The sequence below is a fragment of the Borostomias antarcticus genome (assembly GCF_949987555.1).
Source record: "Borostomias antarcticus genome assembly, chromosome: 9".
Taxonomy (NCBI): Eukaryota; Metazoa; Chordata; class Actinopteri; order Stomiiformes; family Stomiidae; genus Borostomias; species Borostomias antarcticus.
The window spans coordinates 24,927,282-24,954,054 of NC_140242.1; the positions used below are offsets into that span (position 1 = coordinate 24,927,282).

Consider the following 26,773-nt stretch of genomic DNA (forward strand, 5'->3'; position numbering starts at 1 on the left):
TAACTTTTAATATCACATGTACAGATCTCATTTTGAGAGGATTCTCACAATTGCGCCCAAGAAAACTAATCAATCCTAGTCACGGCATTAGGGTTCATTTTAAAAAGTGAATTAGATATTTAGCAGGACAATTGGGAATCAAACATTAACTTAGCATGGGGGTTCTTCAGAAGTGGACTGAAGTGCTTCTGTTCTCTGAAAAGTGAATCCAGGGTCAACTCTGCCAGGCGCTGTCAGTCAATCATATGCTTTTAATTATGCTAAGAGAACAAAATGCTTTTCATCCCTTCCAATATCAAACTATTAGCAAAGGAAAACATGTACAACTACAAAGGACAAAAAAAGACAACAACCGCAAAAGCGTAAGAAAGGCAACCGAAAGGCTGTTGGTCGTGTCACTACGCCCTCACAGCAAGCCTTAACTGACAGGGCTATGAGTACTCCTTTACCCAGCATGCTCCCATCGTACTGCGCACGAAGGAAGCTTCCTCACACGTGGTCCACCGAGAGAGAGAGTGTGTGAGTGTGTGTGTGTGTGTGTGTGTGGTAGGAAGTTGCGAGCGGACAGCCCGAGCGTCAGGGTGCGTCCAGCTGTTCCAGCAGGGTTCTCCTCCTCTTCTCCAGCTCCCCCTCGCTCAGCTCGCTGCCCGACGTGTCCCAGCCGCCCTGGAGGAAGACCACCACATCAGGGTTCACGCATCATCTACCAGGTCATCATCTACCATCACACCACACGGTGTACAGTACACAACTAGATATATATGGTTCTAGGATTACGTTATTTATTTGAAGCTATTGCTGAGTACGGCTGTTCTTCTACAGGAAAGGTGTTGTGGAACCGGTTTGTAGCTGATTATGTCCTTCACACAAACAAATTCCCATCAGTCAGCCAGTTTTTCATCTTATGTGGCAACCGCTGGTATTCTGGTCCCCATCTCAGCAGACCTTGAATTGTGCTACAAGCAAAACGTTTTTTTTCGTATTACGAAAGATGATGTTGTTTAAAACCCACTTAATATAACAAACAACAGTTTTCGGATCACTAAATGGTGATATTTTGTCGTCAGTCCATGTCCTGTGAGAAGTGGGAACAGCTCAATCTTTGAAGACGTTTTTCTCTGCTTAGTGATTTCAGGTGTACCAACATTCACAGATGCATATCTCCTTCAAATATTTTCTTTTCAATGTATGAGACATCATTTGAAAGCTTACAATCTGCACGTTCATAATCTGTAAAAAAAAATAAAAAAATAATAATAATAATAATTAAAAAAAACTGAAAAATGACCTTGCCCTACTTGAGGACTAAATCATCAGCATCTGTCACATTTGAACACTGGACTGATAGAAAGCCTTGAGTTATATGCCTCTTTAAAAGCCCAGGTGCATGTTTAACTGGAGGCCGGGCCGGTCTAGCTGGGTTCAGGCTAGCTGGGTTCAGGCTGAGTGAGCCAAAAAAGACCACCCACCTCTTCCTTGGCAGACTTCCTTTTCGGGGACTTGTGTTTGGAGTCGGGCCGAGGCTTCCCCCGGGACTTGTCGTTCTCTTTATCTTTGTCCTGGTCCTTCTCTCGCTTGCTGTCCCTCTCCCTCCCCTTCTTCTCTCCGTCCGACTCAGAAGCCTGGAGGAACAAGAGGAGGGCCAGAGTGGTGAGGTCAGGCGCTGGACCGTTCCTGAGAACAAAGGCCTGGAGTTCACTAACGCGTGTTTGCATGGCTGCGTCTTTGACCCGCGAAAACCATCCTCGAAAACACGGACGACTACAACAATGCGACTACAACGCAGCTCTGGATTTCTAACCCAAATACGCAGCTCTGGGTGTATTCCAAGGCCTCCGGATTCAAGGGTGGTTTTCGCCAGGGGGAGTGTAATTACTAGGCGCAAACAGAGGAAAATGTGTTTGTTTTTTTAAGCGAATGCGCATTAGTGTAATTCAGGCCAAAGTCTCCTACTCCGTCCCCTCTGAGGACACAGTGTCCTAACTGAGGACACAGTGTCCTAACTGAGGACACAGTGTCCTAACTGAGGACACAGTCTCCTAACTGAGGACACAGTCTCCTAACTGAGGACACAGTCTCCTAACTGAGGACACAGTCTCCTAACTGAGGACACAGTCTCCTAACTGAGGACACAGTCTCCTAACTGAGGACACAGTCTCCTAACTGAGGACACAGTCTCCTAACTGAGGACACAGTCTCCTAACTGAGGACACAGTCTCCTACTGAGGACACAGTCTCCTAACTGAGGACACAGTCTCCTACTGAGGACACAGTCTCCTACTCCGTCCCCTCTGAGAACCTACCGACTTGTGGCGTCTCTTCTTGGCCTTCTTCTTGTGCTTCTTGGACTTCTTATAGCTTCTCTCTGGTCGTCGAAAAGACAGAAAAAACATTTAACAACAGACAATTTCTGCGCCATAATATTTCCAGTCCCGACGCTGACTGTGTGCTGTGCTCTTGGGCGGAGATGGGGGGGTTGGTGGGAATGTCAGTGAGTGTCCAGGCCTTCACTCACCAGACTCCCCGCTGGAGGAGCGCTCAGAGGGGGACTTGGACGGAGACCTCTTCTTCTTCTTGCTGTGGTAGTCGTCCTCCTCTGACTCCGAGCCCTGCGGAGAGCAAAGCAGAGCGGGTTTGAGAAGGGTAGCGCCAATCAATCAATCAATCAATCAATCAATCAATCAATCAATCAATCAATCAATCAATCAATCAATCAATCGTGATTGACAGCCTAGCTTTAACTTCCACCACATCTCATTGCCTGTGGAGGTAGATTGCTAGCATCCTACTTGGGTAATGCCCAACTAGACTGAATGGTGTTGAGTCTCAACGCCAGGCACATGAGAGTTCTTTGGCCAATACACTATGTAAGCTACGCTAACTACGCTACTGCATGCTGCAGATCTCTCTATGGGTCTGGGACACTTCATGCAAAAATCTGGTGTTCAAATCCTGACAATTCATTGCTAGCGCCGGAATCCCGACGACACCAATCAGTAACGACTTTCGCGATCAGGCCCTCCCGCCCATAGATATGCCCCGCCCATCTAACCTGGGCTAGTGTCTCATTTGCTGCTACGACCCGTCACTCTTTCAGTTTTAGCCCGTCGATACGCCCTCAGGACACCAGCTTGGGCGGCGAAGTGGCTCAGACTCTGTTATGCATGCGGAGCGCAGCGATTCAGCGTAATATTTGAGTCTGGAGAGAGACTAGAGTGGTGGAGAGAGGCTAGAGTGGTGGAGAGAGGCTAGAGTGGTGGAGAGAGACTAGAGTGGTGGAGAGAGACTAGAGTGGTGGAGAGAGGCTAGAGTGGTGGAGAGAGGCTAGAGTGGTGGAGAGAGACTAGAGTGGTGGAGAGAGGCTAGAGTGGTGGAGAGAGACTAGAGTGGTGGAGAGAGACTAGAGTGGTGGAGAGAGGCTAGAGTGGTGGAGAGAGGCTAGAGTGGTGGAGAGAGAGGTGCAGCCTGTGGAGAGGAGGTGGACTGACCGAGCGAGAGCGGGACCTCTTCCTGTGGTGTTTCTTGGACTTCTTGGAGTGTTTCTTGGTCTTGGAGTGATGATGCTGGCATTCGTGCTGCAAACACAGGTAGTAAGATGTGACTTTGGTGCGACTGCGCTTCTCGGACCATTCCTGATAGGTTAGAATGAATGAGGGGGGGGGGGGGTTACCTCCAAGACGTGCATGAAGTCTTTGAATATTCTCTTCCTCTCTGACTCCAGTGTCACATCTTCGAAGGCGGACTCTTTGAGGAACTTTTCTCGGACCTGTCGGCAAAACAGACACAAACAAAAACATGAAAGTCTTGATTCAACAATGCAAACAGATAGGTGCTTTTACCATATCTACTAAGCCCAGTACTAGTGAACTAGTCGTCCGCTAGTGTACTAGTTGCATAGAGTACTACTCATCCGCTAGTGTACTAGATTTGATTGTACTACTTGTCCGCTAGTGTACTAGACATGAGGACGCTAGTGCACTAGACATGAGGACGTACCGACTCCCAGGAGGCCTCGGGCTCCAGGGGGGGCGTGGCCTGTTTGAGCATGCTCTTGAACGCCGCCTCTTTCCTCTTCATCTTCCTGGCCTCCTCCTTCTCTCTCTCCCTCTCCCGCGCCTCCGCCTTCTCCAGCAACTACAGAGAGAGAGAGAGAGAGAGAGAGAGAAGCAGGGGTGGAGAGAGAGAGAAGCAGGGGTGGAGAGAGAGAGAGAGAGAAGCAGGGGTGGAGAGAGAGAGAGATAGAGAGAGAGAAGCAGGGGTGGAGAGAGAGAGAGAGAAGCAGGGGTGGAGAGAGAGAGAGAAGCAGAGATGGAGAGAGAGTGGTGGGGAGAGAGAGAAGCAGGGATGAGCGAGAGAAGCAGGGGTGGAGAGAGAGGGAGAGAGAAGCAGGGGTGGAGAGAGAGGGAGAGAGAAGCAGGGGTGGAGAGAGAGAGAGAGAGAGAGAGAGAAGCAGGGGTGGAGAGAGAGAGAGAGAGAAGCAGGGGTGGAGAGAGAGAAGCAGGGATGGAGAGAGAGAGAAGCAGGGATGGAGAGAGAGAGAAGCAGGGATGGAGAGAGAGGGGGAGAATGGACAGAGCCTGGTTTCTATTCACTCTCAGATTCAGATCCTGTCCAGAGCCCGCCTACTCCAAAACTGGATCTGGCGGATACCACCTCTCCCTAAACCCGCCTTAGACCAGATCCAACCTCTCCCTAGACCCGCCTCAGACCAGATCCAACCTCACTAGACCCGCCTTAGACCAGATCCAACCTCTCTAGACCCGCCTTAGACCAGATCCAACCTCACCCTAGACCCGCCTTAGACCAGATCCAACCTCACCCTAGACCCGCCTTAGACCAGATCAAACCTCACCCTAGACCCGCCTTAGACCAGATCCAACCTCACTAGACCCCCCCTTAGACCAGATCAAACCTCACCCTAGACCCGCCTTAGACCAGATCCAACCTCACTAGACCCCCCCTTAGACCAGATCCAACCTCACTCTAGACCCGCCTTAGACCAGATCCAACCTCTCCCTAGACCCGCCTTAGACCAGATCCAACCTCACTCTAGACCCGCCTTAGACCAGATCCAACATCGCCCTAGACCAGATCCAGCCTCATCCTAGACCCGCCTTAGTTAGACCGGATCCCACCTTGCCCTAGACCAGATCTAAAAAGCAAAGCGACTGGCCCCAGACCAACTCCACTACATCAGAGGACTGGTACGCAGGCTTTAAGGACAGGAGGTCTTACGCTGTTGAAGGCCAGCTTGATGTTGCCAGCGTCCAGGGTGGTGGCTCGCTTGTCCGAGCTGATAACGGAGCCGAAGTCCTCAAATCCAGTATTGACCTCCACCAGGAAGCTCTTGTCCTGCACAGAAGACAGAGACGAGACAGAGAGGGAGTCAGGCAGATCATTAGAGACTAAAAGAATAGGTCACAACGCAGGAAACCCCTGGTTTATCCACAGATTTAATATAATAGTGAAGAGAGAGAGACAGTACAGGCTTTGCTGTCCAAGTCAAATGTCAAATTCCCAGACTTTCAATGACTGAAAAGCTGAATGTCCATGACCTATAATAATGAACGGGAAAACTCTTGACGAGCGGAAAGGGGATACATGGCCACTGAAAAAATCAAGTAACCATAACAACCACTCCCGCTATATGAGAAATGTGTGAAATAACCGGATAAAGAAACCTTGAGAGTAATAAGTATGTATGTAGACACATACATACATGCATACATACATACACGCACACACACACACACACACACACACACACTCGGTACACCTCACCTTGAGGATGTCTTTGATGATCCTCTTCTCGTCATGGTAACGGGCCTTCAGATCCTCCACATAGAACTTGAACAGGTCCAGGGGGGTGGATCCTGCAGAATAGACACCATAAACTAACAACATGCACATGTTATTCAATATGTGCTCTGGCAACACGCACACACACGACACCACTGGCTGCGACAGGCCACAGCATTCTGCTACGCTTCCATCATATCACTGGTCTGAGTGGCTGCTCACAGTGGCTGTTTGGCTGTAAGAACGCATCTCTGATTGTGTGTGTGTCGCCACACTTGTGCCTGCACGTTTTTGTGTACGTGTGTGTATGTGCGTGCGCATGCGTGTATGTATGTACGTAAATGCGTGTGTGTGCATGCGTGTGTGTATGTAAATGGCCTGCACTTATCTAGCGCTTTTCCACCTTAGCGGCACTCAAAGCGCTTTACAATGGCCTCTCATTCACCCATTCACACACACATTCACACACCAATGGCGGTAGCTGCCATGCAAGGTGCTAGCCTGCTCATTGGGAGCAATTTGGGGTTAGGTGTCTTGCTCAAGGACACGTCGACATGTGGACAGTCGGAGCTGGGATTCGAACCGCTGACCCTTCGATCATGGAACGACCAGCTCTACCAACTGAGCTACAGCCGCCCCCTGTGATGTACGTGTGTGTGTGTGCATGTGTATGTAGGTGTGTGTGTGCATGCGTGTGTGTATATACGTGTGTGTATGTGTGTACATGCGTGTGTATGTGTGTGTATGTGTGCTCATGCGTATGTATGTGTATACATGCGTGTGTGTATGTGTGTACATGCGTGTGTGTATATGTGTGTGTGTGTGTGTGTGTGTGTGTGCGTGCGCTGTGGTTACCGGGCTGGCCCAGCATGTTGTTGAAGCGGATGTCGGAGCTGACGGTGGGGTACATCTCCATCCAGGCCGACATGCGTGTGTGTGTGTGTATGTATGTGTGTGTGTGTGTGTGTGTGTGCTGTGGTTACCGGGCTGGCCCAGCATGTTGTTGAAGCGGATGTCGGAGCTGACGGTGGGGTACATCTCCATCCAGGCCGACATGCGTGTGTGTGTGTGTGTATGTATGTGTGTGTGTGTGTGTGTGTGTGTGTGTGCGTGTGCTGTGGTTACCGGGCTGGCCCAGCATGTTGTTGAAGCGGATGTCGGAGCTGACGGTGGGGTACATCTCCATCCAGGCCGACATGCGTGTGTGTGTGTGTGTGTATGTATGTGTGTGTGTGTGTGCTGTGGTTACCGGGCTGGCCCAGCATGTTGTTGAAGCGGATGTCGGAGCTGACGGTGGGGTACATCTCCATCCAGGCCGACATGCGTGTGTGTGTGTGTATGTATGTGTGTGTGTGTGTGTGTGTGTGTGCGCTGTGGTTACCGGGCTGGCCCAGCATGTTGTTGAAGCGGATGTCGGAGCTGACGGTGGGGTACATCTCCATCCAGGCCGACATGGAGTGCAGCTGACCGTGGTCGTGAAGCTCGTCCAGGAATTTCTGTCAGAAAAACAACAAGGTGACCCGTCTAAAAGCACAGCCGTCCCCACCGAAGTCACCGCTGGCTGAAAGTCACTCATCCTTGACAGGCGGGTACAGCGTCACATTACTGGTACAGCGTCATCGTCTACGTCTGTCCTGCGGTGTTGGGTGAATTGAATTTTGAATAATTCTTGAATTTGAATAAGTGTACCGCCTATATTACAGACACAGTCACCCATGATTGGATGGAATAAGTAGATGAAGGTCAATTTGATAAGACTGCTAGATTACGGATAGTCATTTGCCAGATTGGGAGATTTATAACGTCTAGCTGCGCACATGGGAGCTGGAATGAGGTACTGATCAGTGCTGATAAGATATTGTAAGGACAAGCAATAACAAGAGTTCCAATGTACCTGTACTGGTTATATAAACTTTGATCATTCAGTGGATATGGTTTCACCTGACTGACAACCGAATAGATAGAAAGTTTACTATGACACACCAAAACTTTTGATAACTCTTGACATCTGGCCTGGTGCCGAGCAGCACCACTGTGTGTGTGTGTGTGTGTGTGTGTGTGTGTGTGTGTGTGTGTGTGTGTGTGTGTGTGTGTGTGAGAGAGAGAGCTCTCACCTGGAAGGACTCTCTGTTCTTGCGCTGGCGTCTCCTCTCTCTCAGCAGAGACTTCTGCTTCTCGTCCTCCTCCTCCTTCTCCAACGCCCGGATGTGCTCCTCAAAACAGATGAGAGCGTCCTCCTTATCCATGTCTGCACGAGAGGAGGGGAGGAGGAGAGGAGGAAGAGGAGAGTCATCAAGACACTCACAGTGGAGATGGAGTCATCAAGACACACACAGTGGAGATGGAGTCATCAAGACACTCACAGTGGAGATGGAGTCATCAAGACACTCACAGTGGAGATGGAGTCATCAAGACACTCACAGTGGTACACAGACACGCACACACACCACGTGACTCACACACACTCAAGTCCCAAACACACGGACACTTCCCTTAGACGTGCATGTGTAAACACACGGGCAGACGGACGCGCTCCGGCTGAAGAGACCGCGGTGTCGTGGGCCCGGTCAGCGACTAAGCCTCCTCTCATATTCAGTCACGCGAGGAGCGGTTTCAATACCCCTCACTGACGCACGCACGTCAACATCTGACCCCGCCTTAGTCATGAACACACTTGAAGCCTGGCCAACCATTATTCTGTCTTTCTAACAGAACTCTATACCCTTTGCATCACTTGCACACGACCGCTGATTGCATTACATATCACGACGGCACACACATTGTATCAATAAAACATCGCACATACATTAAATTACACTGCACACACACTCTCAGACCACACTCCCTTCTGCATATTTTTTTTTTTTTTTTTAATATATTGTATTTGCACTGTCCTGTCCTGCACCCTGTCTATGAGTGATGTGTGTGTGTGTGTGTGTGTCCATACTCTGCAGCTCCTCGTCCTCTGCGAAGGTGGGGTTGTCCAGCAGGTACTGCTGGGCCTCGGACCAGGTGGTGCGGTAGGTGACGTTGGCCATGTTGTCCAGGATGTTCTTCAGGGCCTCCCAGTTCCTCTTCCTCAGCTGCTTTGCTTGCTCCTGGACCCAGGGAAGGCAGAGGAACGCCACGTGTTTGAGAAGCGCTGGGTGATGTACTGTGTGTGTGTGTGCGGTGCACATGTGTGTATCAAGTCGAGTGGACACCTCCCCAGACTAAAATATCAGTGAACTGTGAAGGCTGTATTGAAGATCACGCGTAGGGCTGTGCAATAAAATCGATACAGTGATACATCACAATATTTTTTTTCCCATGATACTATCGATTTTCCAGCCCCTCGTATCAATACATTAGCACAAGGGAAATATACAAGCTACGTTTTTGCCTCTGCCCAGTGCTTGCGATCTCTAGACACTGTGTACCATTGTGCATTGCGAGTTGTTACTGTATGTATTTGTTACTTGTATGCAAGATCTGACTGGTTCAGTAAGAGTGATTCAGCCGACCAACCTTCTCCTTCTTAGCCAGGTAGAACAAGACGTCTTCGTAGATCTCCAGCCTGTCTCTCTCCGGAACACAGCTCCACACCTCCTGATCCCCAAACATCTGCTCCGCTTTCCTGGTTCACACACACACACGCACGCACACATACACACACACACTAAACGTCAATCAACTTTATCCTACATCTAGCACAATGCCACTTCCTTCCACATGGGGGCAACACCACACCAGTTAACCTCCTCACTACTCCTCATCACCAGTTAACCTCCTCACTACTCCTCATCACCAGTTCACCTCCTCACTACTCCTCATCACCAGTTCACCTCCTCACTACTCCTCATCACCAGTTCACCTCCTCATCACCAGTTCACCTCCTCACTACTCCTCATCACCAGTTCACCTCCTCACTACTCCTCATCACCAGTTCACCTCCTCACTACTCCTCATCACCAGTTCACCTCCTCACTACTCCTCATCACCAGTTCACCTCCTCACTACTCCTCCTCACCAGTTCACCTCCTCACTACTCCTCCTCACCAGTTCACCTCCTCACTACTCATCACCAGTTCACCTCCTCACTACTCCTCATCACCAGTTCACCTCCTCACTACTCCTCATCACCAGTTCACCTCCTCACTACTCCTCCTCACCAGTTCACCTCCTCACTACTCCTCATCACCAGTTCACCTCCTCACTACTCCTCATCACCAGTTCACCTCCTCACTACTCCTCATCACCAGTTCACCTCCTCACTACTCCTCATCACCAGTTCACCTCCTCACTACTCATCACCAGTTCACCTCCTCACTACTCATCACCAGTTCACCTCCTCACTACTCCTCATCACCAGTTCACCTCCTCATCACCAGTTCACCTCCTCACTACTCCTCATCACCAGTTCACCTCCTCACTACTCCTCATCACCAGTTCACCTCCTCACTACTCCTCATCACCAGTTCACCTCCTCATCACCAGTTAACCTCCTCACTACTCCTCATCACCAGTTCACCTCCTCACCAACCAGCGCATGCAATAGGTCTGAGTCACTCCTACCAGACAGACGTCTGTGCATCAAGTGTTTTTACACAATCATGCAGCAGCAGACACATCAACCGTCTGGGGTGTTTAAATCAGCCATGGTCCGCAGAGCGCCATCTAGTGGGCCGCGGAGGCAGCGGTAGCCTACCGCCAAATGGTTAGAAAAAAATCAAATAAAGTTTGGTAGTCTAAGAAGCTAGTTATTTTCATATCTAAATGTACTCAAGAATTCACAAACAAAAAAAATGTTAAAATGTATAATTTCAATGATGAGTTACGTTTGAATATCACCGTGCCAATCACATCCGAATGTGCTCAGCTAACGTAGCTTGCTAGCGAAGGTTGCCTTGGAAGCAAACTTTCCCTCACCCTCGGATGTGAAAAGTGACTGACCACCTTTTTATCTCATGTATTTGGGAAGGTGATCCTCAGAATTTTTTTAACAATCAAAAGTGGGCCTTCAGTTACAAAAGGTTGACAACCTCTGGTTTAAATACAACTATCTAGGGGAAACTTTTCAACTCAGGTCATTGTCTCTCTTCCAGTGCTAGCGCTTAGCCCTAGCGGTGCTGTGCTAGTGTGGCATTTGAGGGCGGCAGCCGCAGGATTAGCGGGGGGTCCGTCTGGAGCGCGAGAAGGACAGGACACGGTCGGAGGCGGAGCCAGACGACCCGGCCGCCTCTCCTCCGCAGCTCGGCCTGTGCCGTCCTTGCCATGCGGTCGCCATGGTGCCGCCGGGCTCCAACTTGGCCCGCCGGGCGAGGTCAAGGTCACCTCACCGGCCAATCGGCGTCCCCTCTTGCTGTTGTCAGCGGCAGCACCATTCACACCCAAACACGCCGGGGTGGCGGAGTGACTGTGGTGAGGTCACATGCAGAAAACGAACACCTGCTACTTCGTCAATGTCAAACCGTTTTCTTTCACACTTTCACTCTTCTTTCAGGAAAGGGTACAACACACAAGCCAACCAACCTACATCTTTTTACCCACTAAGTACACTACAAAGGGGGTGTGTTAGTATGGTAGGGCTGGCTAGTATGGTAGGGATGTGCAAGTATGCTCCTGGTGAGTTAATATGCTAGAGATGTGCTAGTATGGTAGGGATGTGTTAGTATGCTAGGGATGTGCTAGTATGGTAGGGATGTGCTAGTGTGGTAGGGATGTGCTAGTGTGGTAAGGATGTGTTAGTATGCTAGGGATGTGTTAGTATGATAGGGATGTGCTAGTATGGTAGGGATGTGCTAGTGTGGTAGGGATGTGCTAGTGTGGTAAGGATGTGTTAGTATGCTAGGGATGTGTTAGTATGCTAGGGATGTATTAGTATGCTAGGGATGTATTAGTATGCTAGAGATGTGTTCGTATGGTAGGGATGTGTTAGTGTGCTAGGGATATGTTAAGTGTGGTAGGAATGTTTTAGCGTGGTTGAGATGTGTTAGTATGCTCTGCGTGAGTTAATATTGTCCGTTAATATTCTAGGGATGTGCTAGTATGCTCTGGGTGAGTTAATATTCTAGGAATGAGCTAGTATGCTCTGGGTGAGTTAATATTCTAGGGTTGAGCTAGTATGCTCTGGGTGAGTTAATATTCTAGGAATGAGCTAGTATGCTCTGGGTGAGTTAATATTCTAGGAATGAGCTAGTATGCTCTGGGTGAGTTAATATTCTAGGAATGAGCTAGTATGCTCTGGGTGAGTTAATATTCTAGGAATGAGCTAGTATGCTCTGGGTGAGTTAATATTCTAGGAATGAGCTAGTATGCTCTGGGTGAGTTAATATTCTAGGAATGAGCTAGTATGCTCTGGGTGAGTTAATATTCTAGGAATGAGCTAGTATGCTCTGGGTGAGTTAATATTCTAGGGTTGAGCTAGTATGCTCTGGGTGAGTTAATATTCTAGGAATGAGCTAGTATGCTCTGGGTGAGTTAATATTCTAGGAATGAGCTAGTATGCTCTGGGTGAGTTAATATTCTAGGAATGAGCTAGTATGCTCTGGGTGAGTTAATATTCTAGGAATGTCAGTGTTTCCCCTCATATTTCCTTCTGGTCCGGTGGCTGCATCCAAGCGGATGGAGCGTTTGTGTGTGTGAGTGGGGAGTGTATTTCAACCATGTTCGCAGGTGCAACAATTTTGAATAAACATTATGTGATTTATACATACAGCTAGATCACTCAAGAGCACATTCCTTAATAAAGAATAGCTTGCTTTTTCTACGGGGCTTGAGAATGATGCAAATTTGACACATTGGCCAATTTGATCTGAAATGATCATAGTATATTAATAATATTAATATATATATTAATATAAATAATATTTCAACACAGAACAGACATGTTTGTGTCTCCTGCTTTCTACAGCCTACTGTACATGAACATGCACTATTGATGGAAATCTAATTTCCAACTGGTGAAAACAGTAAAGTTGAAACTGGGTTTCTATTTTAGGAATAAGGCTCGTTTTAACTTCAAGGCCAAACAGACTTGTTGAAGCCTCCGTTATGTCTGTTCTGGACTATGGTGATGTTAAATACATGCATGTCTGCTGGACTATACAGATGTTATATCCATGCACGTCTGTGCAGGACTATGCAGATGTTATATGCATGCATGTCTGCTCTGGACTATGGTGACGCTATATACATGCATGCATCCTCACAATGCATACACTTGCTGGACACTGTCTACCATGGAGCACTGACATATATGACACATCTTAAAGCCCTTTCTCTCCATGGCACTTTGTATGCTCGGGGTGGAAGGTCTCCCTTATCCACCCGCAGACTTAACCACTGGTACAGTATATCCTTATTTATAAGGCTGGTCTGCTCCCAGCTTACCTACAGATCTACTGTACATCCTCCAAAAAAGGTACAGGAAGTCTTTTTCTTCACTCACAGGACTTATTCTGTCCATGGGGTCCGTACTAAACTAGGAAAAAGGGCGTTCAGGTATGCGGCTCCCTCCACCTGGAACCAGCCGCAAAACAACCTGAGCCTTCGAGAGCTGGCCTCGCTGGACGCCTTTAAAATGCCTTGAAATGACATGGAATCAGACACGTCTGGCTGCAGATGTCTTGAATGAGGATGAATGATTCTGTAAGCTGCCCTTTGCTTGTTGTTGTTGTTTTATGTTTCAAACCCTGCTGCCAGTCTTGGCCAGGACTCTTGTAAAAGGGATTTTTAATCTCAATGAGACCCCTGTTCTTGGTTAAAAAAAAATAAAAAAATAAAAAAGGTTTTGGCAATAAACCTTGTCATTCGTTGTCACACTGCTCAATCAGTGACGAGTCTGGCGACGCAAATTAATCTGATTCGGGCCGAGAGATTCTCTCGGCACCAATCAGATTCAGTCCAGACTATTTTGCAAGAGCACCGTCGCTGCATCCGGGGCTGGCTCCGCCCAAGACGACTGTGATTGGTTTAAAGAAATACTGCGTTTTCCCCCCCTATTGCAGAATGGTAATATGTCCAGCCAGACCTGTCTCCGGCGCTGGCACAGCGTAAACCAAGTGTGGAGATAGGTCTGGCTATGCGAGACTAGTGTTCAGGTAACGTGTTCAGGCAGTGTTCAGGTAATGTGTTCAGCGGGGCCGCGTACTTGTATCTGGTGGTGGAAGTCATCTTATCATGGTTCTCCAGGAAACGCTGGTAGGTCTCCTTGGACTCCTTGTACTTGATCCTGGCCTCCTCCTTCTCCTCCTTCTCCGTCTGCACCTTGTAGGCGTTGAACGCCTGCTTCTTCTCACTCAGCTTGGGCAGGGCGCTTCAGAGACAAACACGCACATCAACACCTGACAACACTTTGAACAATAGAACACCTTGCCTATACGATAAACAATAACAATTAACTTGTCTATACAATAGACAAGTGACTGCACAACTGTATACTGTACTCAAATGTTATTTAATTGCACTGCCTACATCATGGACACAGACAGTCATCCATGACCGGATGGGATAAGTAGATGAGGATGATACTGCTAGACCGCTAGACTAAGGGTAGTAAATCGGTGGTATGGGAACCTTTAAATATCTAGCTGCATGCCTAGGACTGGAATGAGGAACTGATTAGCTATTATATAGATACTGAAAGGACAAGCAATGACAAGAATTCCAATATGGCAAATAAACAAACAGAAATGCAATGCATTCTTCTAATTAATGGCAGGTTTAGATGAGGGTTTGATATTGATCTGTTGTGTATGAGGATCAGTCAATGTTGTTGGTTAGTTAGCAAACCAACATCAGTTTTCTAGTGAATGCCAGTACCAGGACCTGTTTTGATATAGTTCGATCAGGTTTGATGCAGTCTGACTCAATGGATGTAGGTTTTGGGGATAAGCCTCACGACTACGTGAAATGACAACAACCTAGCAGCCGCTCCGCCCAAGACGATTGTGATTGGTTTAAAAGTAATACAGTTTTTCCTACTCCTCATCTCCGAATGGTAATGAGTCCAGCCAGAACTTTCTCCAGCACCGGCGCAGCGTAAACGAAGTGTGGAGATAGCTCTGTCTATGCTCGACTAGGCTTCATGTGTCATACTAGTGGGCGAGGGTACCTGTAGCGTGGGTCGTTGATGATCATTTTCATGGCCTGCTCCCACGACGCGTTGGATGAGACTCCCTGGATGGATACGATCAAAAAGGATGAGCGTTAAGGCTGACGGGAGCATCGTCCACTCCACTCCTATCAAATCAAATCAGCTTTCAAGCAGACGAGGTTTTCTTAGGCCCGCGTTACCGTCAACACCTCAGGGAACGCTGGCAGTGAGGGTATCGTTCACACGTGCGTTAGTGGTCATGTACATGTGGATCACAGCGACAGACAAGGTTAGTGCATTTTCTTAATTACTAATAGATGGGAGGTTGGAGGGTGTGGAGTGCCAACAATTTGGCAGAAATGCCAGCCGGGGGAGGCGTCCTTACGTAAGTTGCCCTTTCCTCCACCCCCTCCCTCCACCGCCCCCGTCTCCCCGAGAGAGACAGTCCTTCATCCATTATGAACAGACTTCTCACACCGCATCTGCCTTGTCAACTGTCAATAGTTATTCTAGCCCAGCGAAGCATGTCACTCTCCGTCGGCCTAATCCCGCCCACGCCGCGCCTCCGTTCAGCGGTGCTAATCATGAAGACACAGCCATTAAGAACTCGGGAGAAACAACAGCCAGCAATCTCAGTTGAGAGCTTTGCGCGCTAAATTAAAAAGACCTAAATATAGTCTCGCTGAGCCACCACGGTGTGCAAACAGAAGTCACGTGACGCGCGCCTGGCGTGCACACACACCCACACACACACACCAGGAGGTGAGGCTTAGCAATCATGCTAAGACCTTCCAAATGCTCTGGAGAAAATTGATTAAATAGACACAGTCACACACCGGGGTGAGAATCATTCAGGTAGGATATGGATCATCGGGGCGGAGGGACATGCAGTCAGTGACATGGTGATCACTCTAAGGGACCTCCTAGCCAATCAGAGTGTGATTCATGTTGGTGACTGACTAGAGAAGCTGTAGGGTAGCTCTGCATCTGTGAGCGTTGCATCTACTACACAACAACACGGCTGTCAATCGATTTAAAAATGTAATTAATTACATGATCTGTAATTATTGCATCTAATTAATCGCAGATCATTTTTTGCTGGGAAAAGCCCTCAAATGAAGATATTTAAATTAAAAGACATTAAATTATTGTGGCAGGGGAGTGAAGCATTGAAAATTCATTAACCCAGGCCAGGTCCAGCCTGGCTTATGTGCATGGCTGGCTTGTTTCTGTTCAGGACTGGTAGGACGGAAGCTAGTCATGCCACTGAAATAGCTGTGAATTGAAATGATGAAATAATGTCTGATAAATAAAGATGGGTCTTGCCGCCTGGACACATCAGTTCCAATGCTTCCAATTCTAATCCAGCACAATAAGAGCGGGATAGCCAGTTAGCTCATGAGTTCACAACAACTAGCAGCAGCTTCCATAACATTAATGGTAGCAGTCAGTGGCTAAAGCAGTTACACTGATGATTCCTGTAACGTTAGCTATTTTGCTGCAATTCATATTATTGTATAGTATATATTTATCCTGTTTTCACAATAATTTTGTGCTTGGGATGTATTCAGTGTTTCCCTTACCATTACGGGCCCCCTGTATTTAACGGGTTACTGTATTTAAATGGTGGAAATATCATTGAAAATTCTATCATAATTCGAGTAGAATCTGCAATAATCGATTTGAAATTGAATCGTGGCCCCAAGAATCAAGATCGAATCATGAGATCACTACCAACTCCCACCCCTAATGAATATGTACTACTATTCGCAACACACTATCTACTACACTACCTCAGGATTGGCTGACCACAGTGCAAAGCTTCCCAACACAACACACTTCCTGAGTCAGTTCCCTAGTAACCCCACTGCCATGGTGGAAACCTGCTCACCTTCTCCTTCAACAGCTCTTTGAAGGCCTGCTTTGCCTCTTCTTTGGTGTTCCATTTGTAGGTCTTCTTCTGGATCTCCGGCCTCTCCTCCTTGGCACTATCAGCACTGAGAGAGAGAGAGAGAGAGAGAGAGAGAGAGACAGAGAGAGAGAGACAGAGAGAGAGACAGAGAGAGAGACAGAGAGAGAGACAGAGTGGGACAGGGAGGGAGAAGGATAAATATAAAACTTCATTAAAAGATTTCGATTTTGGTTCTGTGATGGGATGCGGATGTAGAGATTAGATAGACAACAGTTCAGCGGCCTCATTTATAAATGTTGCATACGCACAAAATAATGCATGCGCTACTTTCTATGCAATCTTTGGGATTCATAAAAAGCCAGCTTGATGGAAGGCGCTGCCCTCCACGGACACTCTGACCCATGCGTATGCACATAGAGAAATTAAAAGGTGTGATTCCGATGGCAGGAGGATGAAACTTGAGAAACGCTTTGGAATTGATACCATTGTGTAAAAAATAGAAATATTACCTCTCACTTATTGTGATTGAGGTATATTAGTGCACACACACACACACAAACACACACACACACATGAGAAAACATGATTATAACAAATACAAATGGAGATATGTTTTTGCAGAGAAGAACCCCTCAAATATGTTGTACAGTTTAATCGGGAATTGTATTTAATTGGATCAGTACTTATTAAACAATACTTGCATGTATTAAGTGTGTGTACTAAATTTCCTAACATGAAGTGAAATCCACCTTTATTAAGATGCATGTCAATAAAGGAGGATGGATTTCATTGCATGTTATGAAATGTATTCTCATAAAGAGCCTAATGATGTGAACAGTGGGACAAATTCTGTTTAAACTGATGCCCTTTTCGAAGCCTCAGCTGGGCTGATACGAGTGCACAGTTTCAATAATATATTATCACAGTGGCACGAACGGGGACTGAACCCAATGATCTTTTACACGGTTTACGACGCCTTGCAACCTCGCCACTAGCTTCAACCTCCCTTACAAGAACTTCCATTTCACACTGGGTTCTCCTTCAGCCTTTCTGTCATGCAGTCAGTATGAATGAATATCAATTAGGGGCGTTTCACTGGCAACTATGGGCTTTAAAAGAGTGGGACAAGAGGTGCCCTTGCGTGTCGAGTTGGTTGCGACTTCTAATGGGGAAATGATGCACCGTCCTGTCTTTGCACTGTCCTGTCTAGTCCCTGCACCCTGTCTAATGTTGTCTATCCAGCAGTGTTACGCACCAACTGACCAGGACAAATTCCTAGTACTGTGTGTGTAAAAACCTACCTGGCAATAAAACTGATTCTGAAACCGGGGGGGGGGGGGGGGTGGGGGGATATAAGCTAAAATTCATATCACAATATTTTCCACTGTCCGGACGATATCAATATGATATCACGATATATGAGGGGGAAAAAATTACGGATAACATAGTCGCCCTTCTTGTGCGAGTGCGTGCAAACCTTTTTTTTTGGCACTAATTTGGACAGATCAGATGAATTTGAAGACTGTTTCTTTAATTAACAATAAAATTAAAAATCACTTTACTGTAATGCAGCCTTTAAAACCAGGAAAAGACTAAACTTATGCGATACCATATTATGATATCCACAATATCCAAAATCTAAGACGACATCTTAGTCCCACTGCGGTATCGATATATTAGACAGGATATTTTTTGTGTGTGCAAACCTTCCATGTTTCATCTATCCGCCACCTTTTGATGTGAATACTCTGCACTGTTTTCTACATGAGGCCCCTCATCAGCTGGACTGGACATGGGGTCAGAGGCCCTGTGCTATTCCTGGTAGTATCAGTGTGTTTATCATAACAACAGGGTACAAGGTACAATGAGAGAGAGTTTGCGTGCGTGTGTGTGTGTGTGCGTGTGTGCCTGCACGTCTGTGTGTTTGACTGTGGTGCATGTGTGTTTGTTTGCGTGTGTGTGTGTGTGTGAGCCTCCGCCTGCGTCTCACCTGGCCGTGGCCTCCATGCCAGCGGAGGTGTCGGCGGTGGCGACCGGTGTGTCGGCGCTGACCTCCGGCACGTGCATGACCATCTGGGACAGGTGCTCCTCCACCACGGCTGCCGCCGCCACCGGCGGCGCCAGGGCCTCCGCCTCCATCATGGTCGCCATGGCAACGGCGGGGTCGGGCAGCGCGGCGGGAGCGGGGAGGGTCCCGGGGGCGGCGGCCTCCGACGTTCTGCAGGAGATCACAGAAGATGAGCCGACGGTCAGGCGAGCACCAGGACGCTCTTCGATTTAACGAGATTAATTAACAAGACCTCTCCTTTAAGCCTGATTAATAATAAGACCTCTCCTTTAACTCAATAATCGTTTTTTAACGTCAAGCGCAGAGGGCCGGGGGATAATCTTACCCATTCTCCTCTGCTTTGATCATGGCTGAAAGAAAACAGAAATGTGTGTGTTAAAATAGGCCAATAGGTGAAATGTGTGTGTTAAAACAGGCGCCTCTCTCTCTCAGAGGAGCAGCTCAGAGGTCAGACAGGCTGTTGAGATGACTCACCCTCTAGATCCTCCAGCTCCTTGGGCTTGGTCCACCGGGACTCCTTGGTCTGGGAGTTGTAGTAGTAAGGCTTCCCTGTGTCTGACTTGTACTCCTTCCACGGACATTTAGACAGCATTTGCTGCAACAACACAAGCGTTCCAGAAACATAAAGACAAACAGAGAGAAAGAGAGGTGTGAGAGAGAGAGAGAGAAAGAAAGAGAGAAAGAGAGAAAGAGAAAGAGAGAGAGAGAGAGAGAGAAAGAGAGAGAGAGAGAGAGAAAGAGAGAGATAGAAAGAGAAAGAAAGATATGGTAACCAGGTCTTACTTCTGCAGGAGACTTGAGGTCTTCTGGTTTCTCCCAGGTGGACTGCTTGGTCTCAGTGTTGTAGTAGTAGGTCTTCCCATCCAGAGACTTGTGCTCCGTCCACAGGGACTTCTGGGGAGGACAAGGATGGGCCTTAATGACACGTCACAACAACATGTAAAAGAATGGTGGAGCGGTTTACAGCATCTCCTAGGGGAAGTCATTACCAGCTTACAGAGCATTTCTGAGCAGAAGACCCTGGTCATATCAGGTCATGATGGAGGAGTGGGTGACTACACATGAAGTGTAGTCGCCTGGTGTTCAACCACCCCAAGTTCTCCCACACAACTTCCCTTCTTCATTCTCTACACTAGCTCCCTGTAGCAGCTCATATTCAGTTTAAAACTCTGGTACTAGCCTACAGGGCAATGAAAGGAACAGCTTCCTCCTATCTCCAGATCATAGACAAACCCTACAACCCCTCCCCGACTACTATGCTCTGCTACTTTGGGGCGACTGGTTGCCCCATCATTCTGAAGCCCCTGCAGGCGATCTACACAGTAACAGCTCTTCTCTGTCCTGGCCCCACAGTGGTGGAATGAACTGCCCACTGACGTCAGGACAGCAGAGGCGCTGCCTATCTTTCGCCACAGGCTCAAAACTCACCTCTTCTAGAAGTACTACCAGGATCCTCACTCTTAAGCACCTATTGTAATTTGTAGTTTGCTACGCTTGCACTTTAGCTTCAGCACTAGATGATGCTCTTAGTCACTTGTTTAGAAAGGAGATGCACTTGTGAGTTCTGGTGAGTAGTAGTACACTGACTTCCTATGTTAAATGGAAATATTGTAAGTCACTTTGGATAAAAGCATCTGCTAAATGACCAATGTAAATGTAAGTGTGAGCTCACCTTCTTTGGCTGGTCATCCTGTGGGGAGCCATTTGTGGTACTCTGGACAAAGAGAACAGAAAACCACAACAGTGATGATTATCTCCACATCACTCTTAGAAGGGTACGCGAAACACAAACTATGCACGGCTTCTGCTGTACCACTTGGCAGTAGGGACAATGGAGCATGAAAATGAAGGCTGTACTCACAACTGCTCCTGCTGCACTGGTAGCTGCAAATGAGAAAAATGAAAATGAGATTAAATGAACCCACTCAAGCAATTCAATGTTTACCAAATGAGAGGTTTGTGAGAAGACCATTAAGAGTCTTACCAGTGGCTGTGTCGACTCCGGGCTGTGGACAAGGTACATCGTTAGTCAACAACAAGACTGATTTGAAAATATACTACCTGTGTGTGATTTTTTTTTTTTTTTTTAATAGTTTTGTCTTGTGACAATACAGCCTAATATATGACATGACGGTATGTGGTTAATGAACACCCTTCAGCTTCTATCATGTTGTTAAAGACTTGATGACATCCTGACACTCGTCCACTGACAGGTTGAAACTCTCAGCTCTCCCCTCTTAATTCATTAAATGATCTGGCTGCTGTCACATCCTCACACTAAGAGGTTTTCAAATGTCTAAATTGATTTTCACTATCATGTTACACTAAGAGGTTTTCAAATGTCTAAACTAATTTTCACTTTCACGTCACACTAAGCTATTTTCAAATGTCTAAAGTGATTTTCACTTCACACCACACAAAGAGGTTCTCAAATGTCAACTGATTTTCACTTTGCTTTTATGTTTTATTTTTATAATGTCTGGAATTCTGTGTGCACTGCTTTCTTAGCCAAGCGTCTCTTGAAAAATATATTTTAAAGCTCAGTTAAAGTTAATTAATAAATACATAATGGTAACGCTTAGAATAAAGAGTATACACATGGGGTTAAATTACACCCAAGAACATTATGATTCTCCTCTGCTTTGCCATTTTAAGAAAGCCTAGTCTAGAAGTGTCTCACAAATGTATTCAAGTATGTCAAATCTGTCATAAAATGTACATAACCATGGAAATGTTAAGGTTTTAGTAAAGCACATTCCTAATCTCCCCCATGTGAATATTCAAATTCCTCTGTACTGACACGTCTATGTCGGTGGTGTTCCTACAATCTGTGGTGTGAGTTGTGCTAAAGTTGACAGCTCCTCCTGACGGTGTTGTTCCAGACTCTATTCTGGGAGTGTGGAGTGTTGCAGACTCTATTCTGGGTGCGTGGAGTGTTGCAGACTCTATTCTGGGTGTGTGGAGTGTTGCAGACTCTATTCTGGGTGTGTGGAGTGTTCCAGACTCTATTCTGGGTGTGTAGAGTGTTCCAGACTCTATTCTGGGTGTGTGGAGTGGTGCAGGCTATTCTGGGTGTGTGAAGTATTGTTCCAGACTCTATTCTGGGTGTGTAAAGTGTTCCAGACTCTATTCTGGAAGTGTGGAGTGTTCCAGACTCTATTCTGGGTGTGTGAAGTGTTATTCCAGACTCTATTCTGGGTGTGTGAACTGTTGTTGCACTCTATTCTGGGTGTGTGGAGTGTTCCTGACTCTATTCTGGGTGTGTGGAATGTTGCAGACTCGATTCTGGGTGTGTGGAGTGTTCCAGACTCTATTCTGGGTGTGTGAAGTCTTCTTCCAGACTCTATTCTGGGTGTGTGAAGTCTTCTTCCAGACTCTATTCTGGGTGTGTCAAGTGTTGGTCCAGACTCTATTCTAGGTGTATGGGGTGTTGTTGCAGACTATTCTGGGTGTGTGGAGTGTTGCAGACTCTATTCTGGGTGTGTGGAGTGTTCCAGACTCTATTCTAGGTATGTGAAGTATTGTTCCAGACTCCATTTTGGGTGTGCAAGATGTGACGTTAGCAGAGTTACCGGTCCCGTTGGCTGCATGGCCGCAGCTGGCATGCGGGGGGGCATCATCATCCCAGGCATCATGGGGGGCATCATGCCTGGCATCTAATAAAAGAGAGGGTCATGAAATATTCATCCAACCCCAGTCAGCTCAACTCTGTCCCGCGCCGGGGCACCAGAGCGCAGGAGGCGGGGTATTAATAACACGTAGCGAGAGACGGTGGCGACGGGGATGAGAGGTGAGGGCGACACCGCCACCTTGCCTCGACTACGGCGTGAAACAGCCGGGGAGCCAATCTGCAGGCAGCGCCGGCCGTCTCACCACTCTGGCAGCAAGATCGCACCTCCGACAACATCACACCTTGTCATGTGGATAATAGCATCCCAAATGCTAACTGCAATTAGCAGGATTTGCGTGATAATACTTAAAAGGTATTTTTAACTTTGATGACTGCATCTTTAAAAAAAAAATATTAGTCTACTGAAAAGTTGGGTTAAGACACCGAGACACGCATGACATCATTAGGTTTGAAAACCCATTCTCTGTAAAAAAAAAAAATTAGTATCAATGAGCGTCTTCATTTTGTCACAGCCCAACACTACTAGAAATGTATTTATGATTGGCATTACTCAGTAATAGATATGTTTGGTGCTAGATCGGGGCTGGAACACAAAACACTGGACAATTAGCCAGATTAGTTCTGACTAATACTGCATTCCAGTTGTGTCGGACACATCAGTTTTACCGCGTTTGACGTCAAAATCGTCAAACATAAAATTAGTCACCTGAACGGCGTAAAAAAATCAACCCCCAAAATCAAGATGCCAGCCCCGCGAATCAACAATAAGCGAAAGCTGTAATGACTGTTTATTTGCGCTTCTATCTTATTTAAATCACATTAAATAAGTTGTACACACAGTACTGTCCAACTTCTATCAGTGGACAATGTTGCTACGGTGTTTGTATGCGCAAAATAACGCACGGTGCGTTATCAACTATTGCTAACAATGGCTAAGTTGGCTAGAGCTACAGAGTAGGGGCGAAAGTGGGCTTTTCCCATTTTATCGCCTTGTGTTTCTGGAACACATTTAACTGGGACATGACGTCATCCTGGGATGCCAAATCCGGAGCTTCGATACAACTGGAACACAGCATAAGACCACTGACTGATACTGATATATATCTGATCATATATAGATACTAACACACTATCACTATGAATATGTTTGGTACAGCTGAGCTCACCTGTCCCATTGGTGGGCCCCCCATGGGGGGCATCATGCCCGGGGGCATCATGCCCGGGGGCATGGGGGTCATGCTGGGAGGTCTCTGCCCCATGGGCGGCATTCCCATCGGAGGAAAATGAGGCGGCATTCCCGGTGGTCCCATCTACACACAGATTTGGACAAAGACGACCAATGAGATCATCCCCCTCTCTCTGACCCGACGTGACCCATGACATTTGGAGATGCCATAGGGTACAAACAACAGCACATAAAAAAGAGGACAGACTTTTTTAGATACAAACTCACAAAAGGCGGAGGCATCCCGGCCGGTGGGACACCAGGGTAAGGTGGTGCTTGGCTCGGGCCACTATTAGCATCTGCTGAAGACTGCCATGGACAAGAGACCTCATAGTTATACTCCTAACAGCCCTGGCGGAGACTACTGATATGGCTACAACTACTACTAATAATAGTTCTTTTTATTTATATAAAGCATTTTTCATTGTGAAAAAACCTTCTCAAGTGCTGAAACTAGCTAGAATCTAGGCCCAAATAAAGTACTTCGAAATGCCAATATTTGAGATATTCTATTCTCATTGCAATATAACGTTACTTGACTAGTACTGTTCTCTTGTGTGCTGAGGGTCACATTGTATTATAACACACAGGAACCTAGTTAGCAGAGCTCCTCCAGGTGGAACGTTAGCTACAGATTCATATAACGTTAGCGAGCTAACAATTGACCATACCAGAGCAGAGGACATGTATTGTGCAGAGTAGCTACAGATAACTAGCTAGCTAGTTTCTTTGCTGTTAGCTAGCTAGCTAACGTGGCCGCCAGTTAGCTAGCTAGCCAATTAGAAGCTGCGGGTAGCACTGCCACTAACGAGCTAATAGCTAGCTGGATCGAGAAGGCTGGCTAGGTGCGCTTACTCGAGTCTAGCTAACGGTGGCTAGCTATACCAAAGACAGCGGGATCTCTGGCTCTGTTTCTGCTCGTCTCTTCTTTGTACCTGGCGAGGTAGTTAGCTAGCTAGCCTAGCTAGGTACCATGCCGGCTTGCCACTACTAGCTTAGCTAGCTAAGCTAACGTTAGCCGCTAGCTTGCCGGTGGCTGACGACGGGTTCTATACATAAGTTGAAGACTTAACAACCAAGTTACTAAGAGAGGTACATTCACTTTTTTATTATAATTTAAAAACAGTTAGAAAGTGAGAATAGCAACAGCAGATAGGAATTCCACCTAAATTAGGATAGATTTTGAATAAACTGCACTCACCATGTTGACTAGTAGTGAGCGTCCAGACACGGCCACTGCACTATAACGCGGGCTCTGATTGGTGTAAGCAAAAAGGATGCTGGATACCTTCGTGCTGCGCACAGATTGCGCAAACAAGCACCAAATGACCCAAACATCGTGAACAAGGCATGTAGGTGGCTGTCAATGGTAATCTAGTTATGGATCATGCTGATACATACTTCAGTTTACCTGTCAATGACTAAAATATGACATTTTCTATTTTTATTTTAGGTGTCATAGTACTGTGCCCATGTTGGGATATAAAACATTTACGGTTGGTGTTCAGAATCAGATTCAGCAGACCCTCCCCACTGCCTGGGGATCATTTAGAGAGCAGGGAGCAATTTTCCAATAATTGGCCCACATAATTCAACTGCTATTCCTGTGCCAGGACACAATTGGCTCCAAACAGGGTGGAAAATTGCGCAAATGGGCTAATAGAAAGCTACTGTATATATCCATCATGTGCCATTCACTGTGCTCCTGAAACCCTAACTATTTGTACAAAAGTGTTGGGAGAACAGAACATTGGGTCTTGTTAACATTGAAGAAGGATGGCTTGGATGGGATAAATGGGCAAAAAGGGCAAATTCCACTGGCTACCACTGAAGATGTGTGTGTGTGTACAGTATGTGTGTACGTGTGTGTGTGTGTGTGTGTGTGTGCGCAGTGTCGCGGCTCACTCATGTGTGTTTGTATGTGTCACGTGTGGCTAATAAAGACCCTCAAGGTCCAGTAATTATTAATTATAGAGGTCCAGTAATTATTAATTATAGAGGTCCAGTAATTATTAATTATAGAGGTCCAGTAATTATTAATTATAGAGGTCAAGTAATTATTTTAATCAACAGGATAAAACTCCAGTGTTCCACTCTTGCATAGGTAGGGGGTTGTGGCCGCCGGCAGCGCAGGAGTAGTATTTATGTAGTCGGGAAAAACCACGTCAAGCAGCAGCTCACCCATTGGTGCAATTTATTCAGACAAAAATGACTTAAATGACGATAAATAAATTGATTTCTTAGAAAAACAAAATCCTTATCCATTAGAGTGACGTGTCTTCCCTGATAATGACTGTCTTGAAATGAAACCCAGAGTGATTGAAGCATAACAGAAGCATAACATACTGTATCACAACAGCATAACATTTCAGTGGTTATGTAAGGACAATGGATCTGGAGCTTGCATGCTCTGATGGAGTTGTTTTTGGTGTTATGAGGACTATTGGAGTGTGAAGGATGAGATGCATCTAGTTTTTAAACAGATGTGCCTCCCACCACCCCCACCCCCCACACTGTGTCAGCCCTATGTTCCCTCATTAAAATTCTTTTGGGGCTTAAATTCATCCCTTCACATACAGTGTCTTCAGGAGGTAGAACAGAGTGTCTGTGTTTGCCCAAAATGTGTCTTCTGAAATGATGATATTTATAACTAGAAATGGTGCTCAGAGAGCACAGACCTCCGCCCATGAATGCATTTCATGGCTCTGTGCGCGAAAAATGAATGGAGGTGAATGGGCTGCCATGTTTGGGTGGCACTGTAGCGCCCCCCTCTGGTTGTAGGGGGGCAGTGCGGTGCACTCAGGGCTCTCCCCACGCACATCCCAGTCCAAACTCTGTGTTTCTATCAGATCAATTTCAGAAAAGGTATTTTTGCAGTTATTTTGAGTTAGTAAGTGGTTATAACAAGATACTGACTTGTTATAATGACTTATTAACTCATGCAAAGGTTTTTTTTTTCAGGGAAAAAAAAGTTTAGACCATGCCTTCAGTAGCGTCCAGATCTCTGCCAAGGATGCAGCCTTTTTGTGATCGACCACACCCACTGCAATGACCCCTTTGTT

At 46.8% G+C, this 26,773-nt stretch overlaps 1 protein-coding gene across 2 annotated transcripts; it reads right to left on the minus strand.

Moving 5' to 3' along the window:
* prpf40a (PRP40 pre-mRNA processing factor 40 homolog A) lies at positions 1-24,934 on the minus strand. Of its 2 annotated transcripts, none has more exons than XM_084443174.1 (26): positions 24,913-24,934; positions 23,653-23,796; positions 22,428-22,511; positions 20,840-20,861; positions 20,717-20,739; positions 20,528-20,569; positions 19,639-19,749; positions 19,330-19,450; positions 19,181-19,205; positions 18,778-19,005; positions 16,767-16,872; positions 14,894-14,958; positions 13,931-14,095; positions 9,307-9,415; positions 8,747-8,897; positions 7,914-8,047; positions 7,181-7,295; positions 5,782-5,894; positions 5,236-5,352; positions 3,997-4,134; positions 3,671-3,766; positions 3,489-3,575; positions 2,516-2,609; positions 2,304-2,365; positions 1,470-1,622; positions 1-666 (listed from the first exon to the last, which is right to left on the minus strand). In XM_084443174.1, exons 1-26 carry the CDS (start codon positions 24,913-24,915, stop codon positions 577-579), a joined length of 2,598 nt encoding a protein of 865 aa, XP_084299300.1. In that variant the 5' UTR covers positions 24,916-24,934; the 3' UTR covers positions 1-576. The 2 variants fall into 2 exon arrangements, with proteins under 2 accessions (XP_084299300.1, XP_084299299.1); XM_084443173.1 differs by lacking the exon at positions 24,913-24,934 and adding an exon at positions 23,940-24,036.
* Between the last annotated feature and the right edge of the window lie 1,839 nt (positions 24,935-26,773).

Bases quoted from the DNA above. Each gene is read 5' to 3' on its own strand.
- prpf40a (XM_084443173.1), bottom strand. The intron at 16,873-18,777 runs GTGAGACGCAGG...TCTCTCTCTCAG, and splicing joins GGCATGGAGGCCACGGCCAG to TGCTGATAGTGCCAAGGAGG. The intron at 9,416-13,930 runs GTACGCGGCCCC...TGTGTGAACCAG, and splicing joins ACTTCCACCACCAGATACAA to GAAAGCGGAGCAGATGTTTG.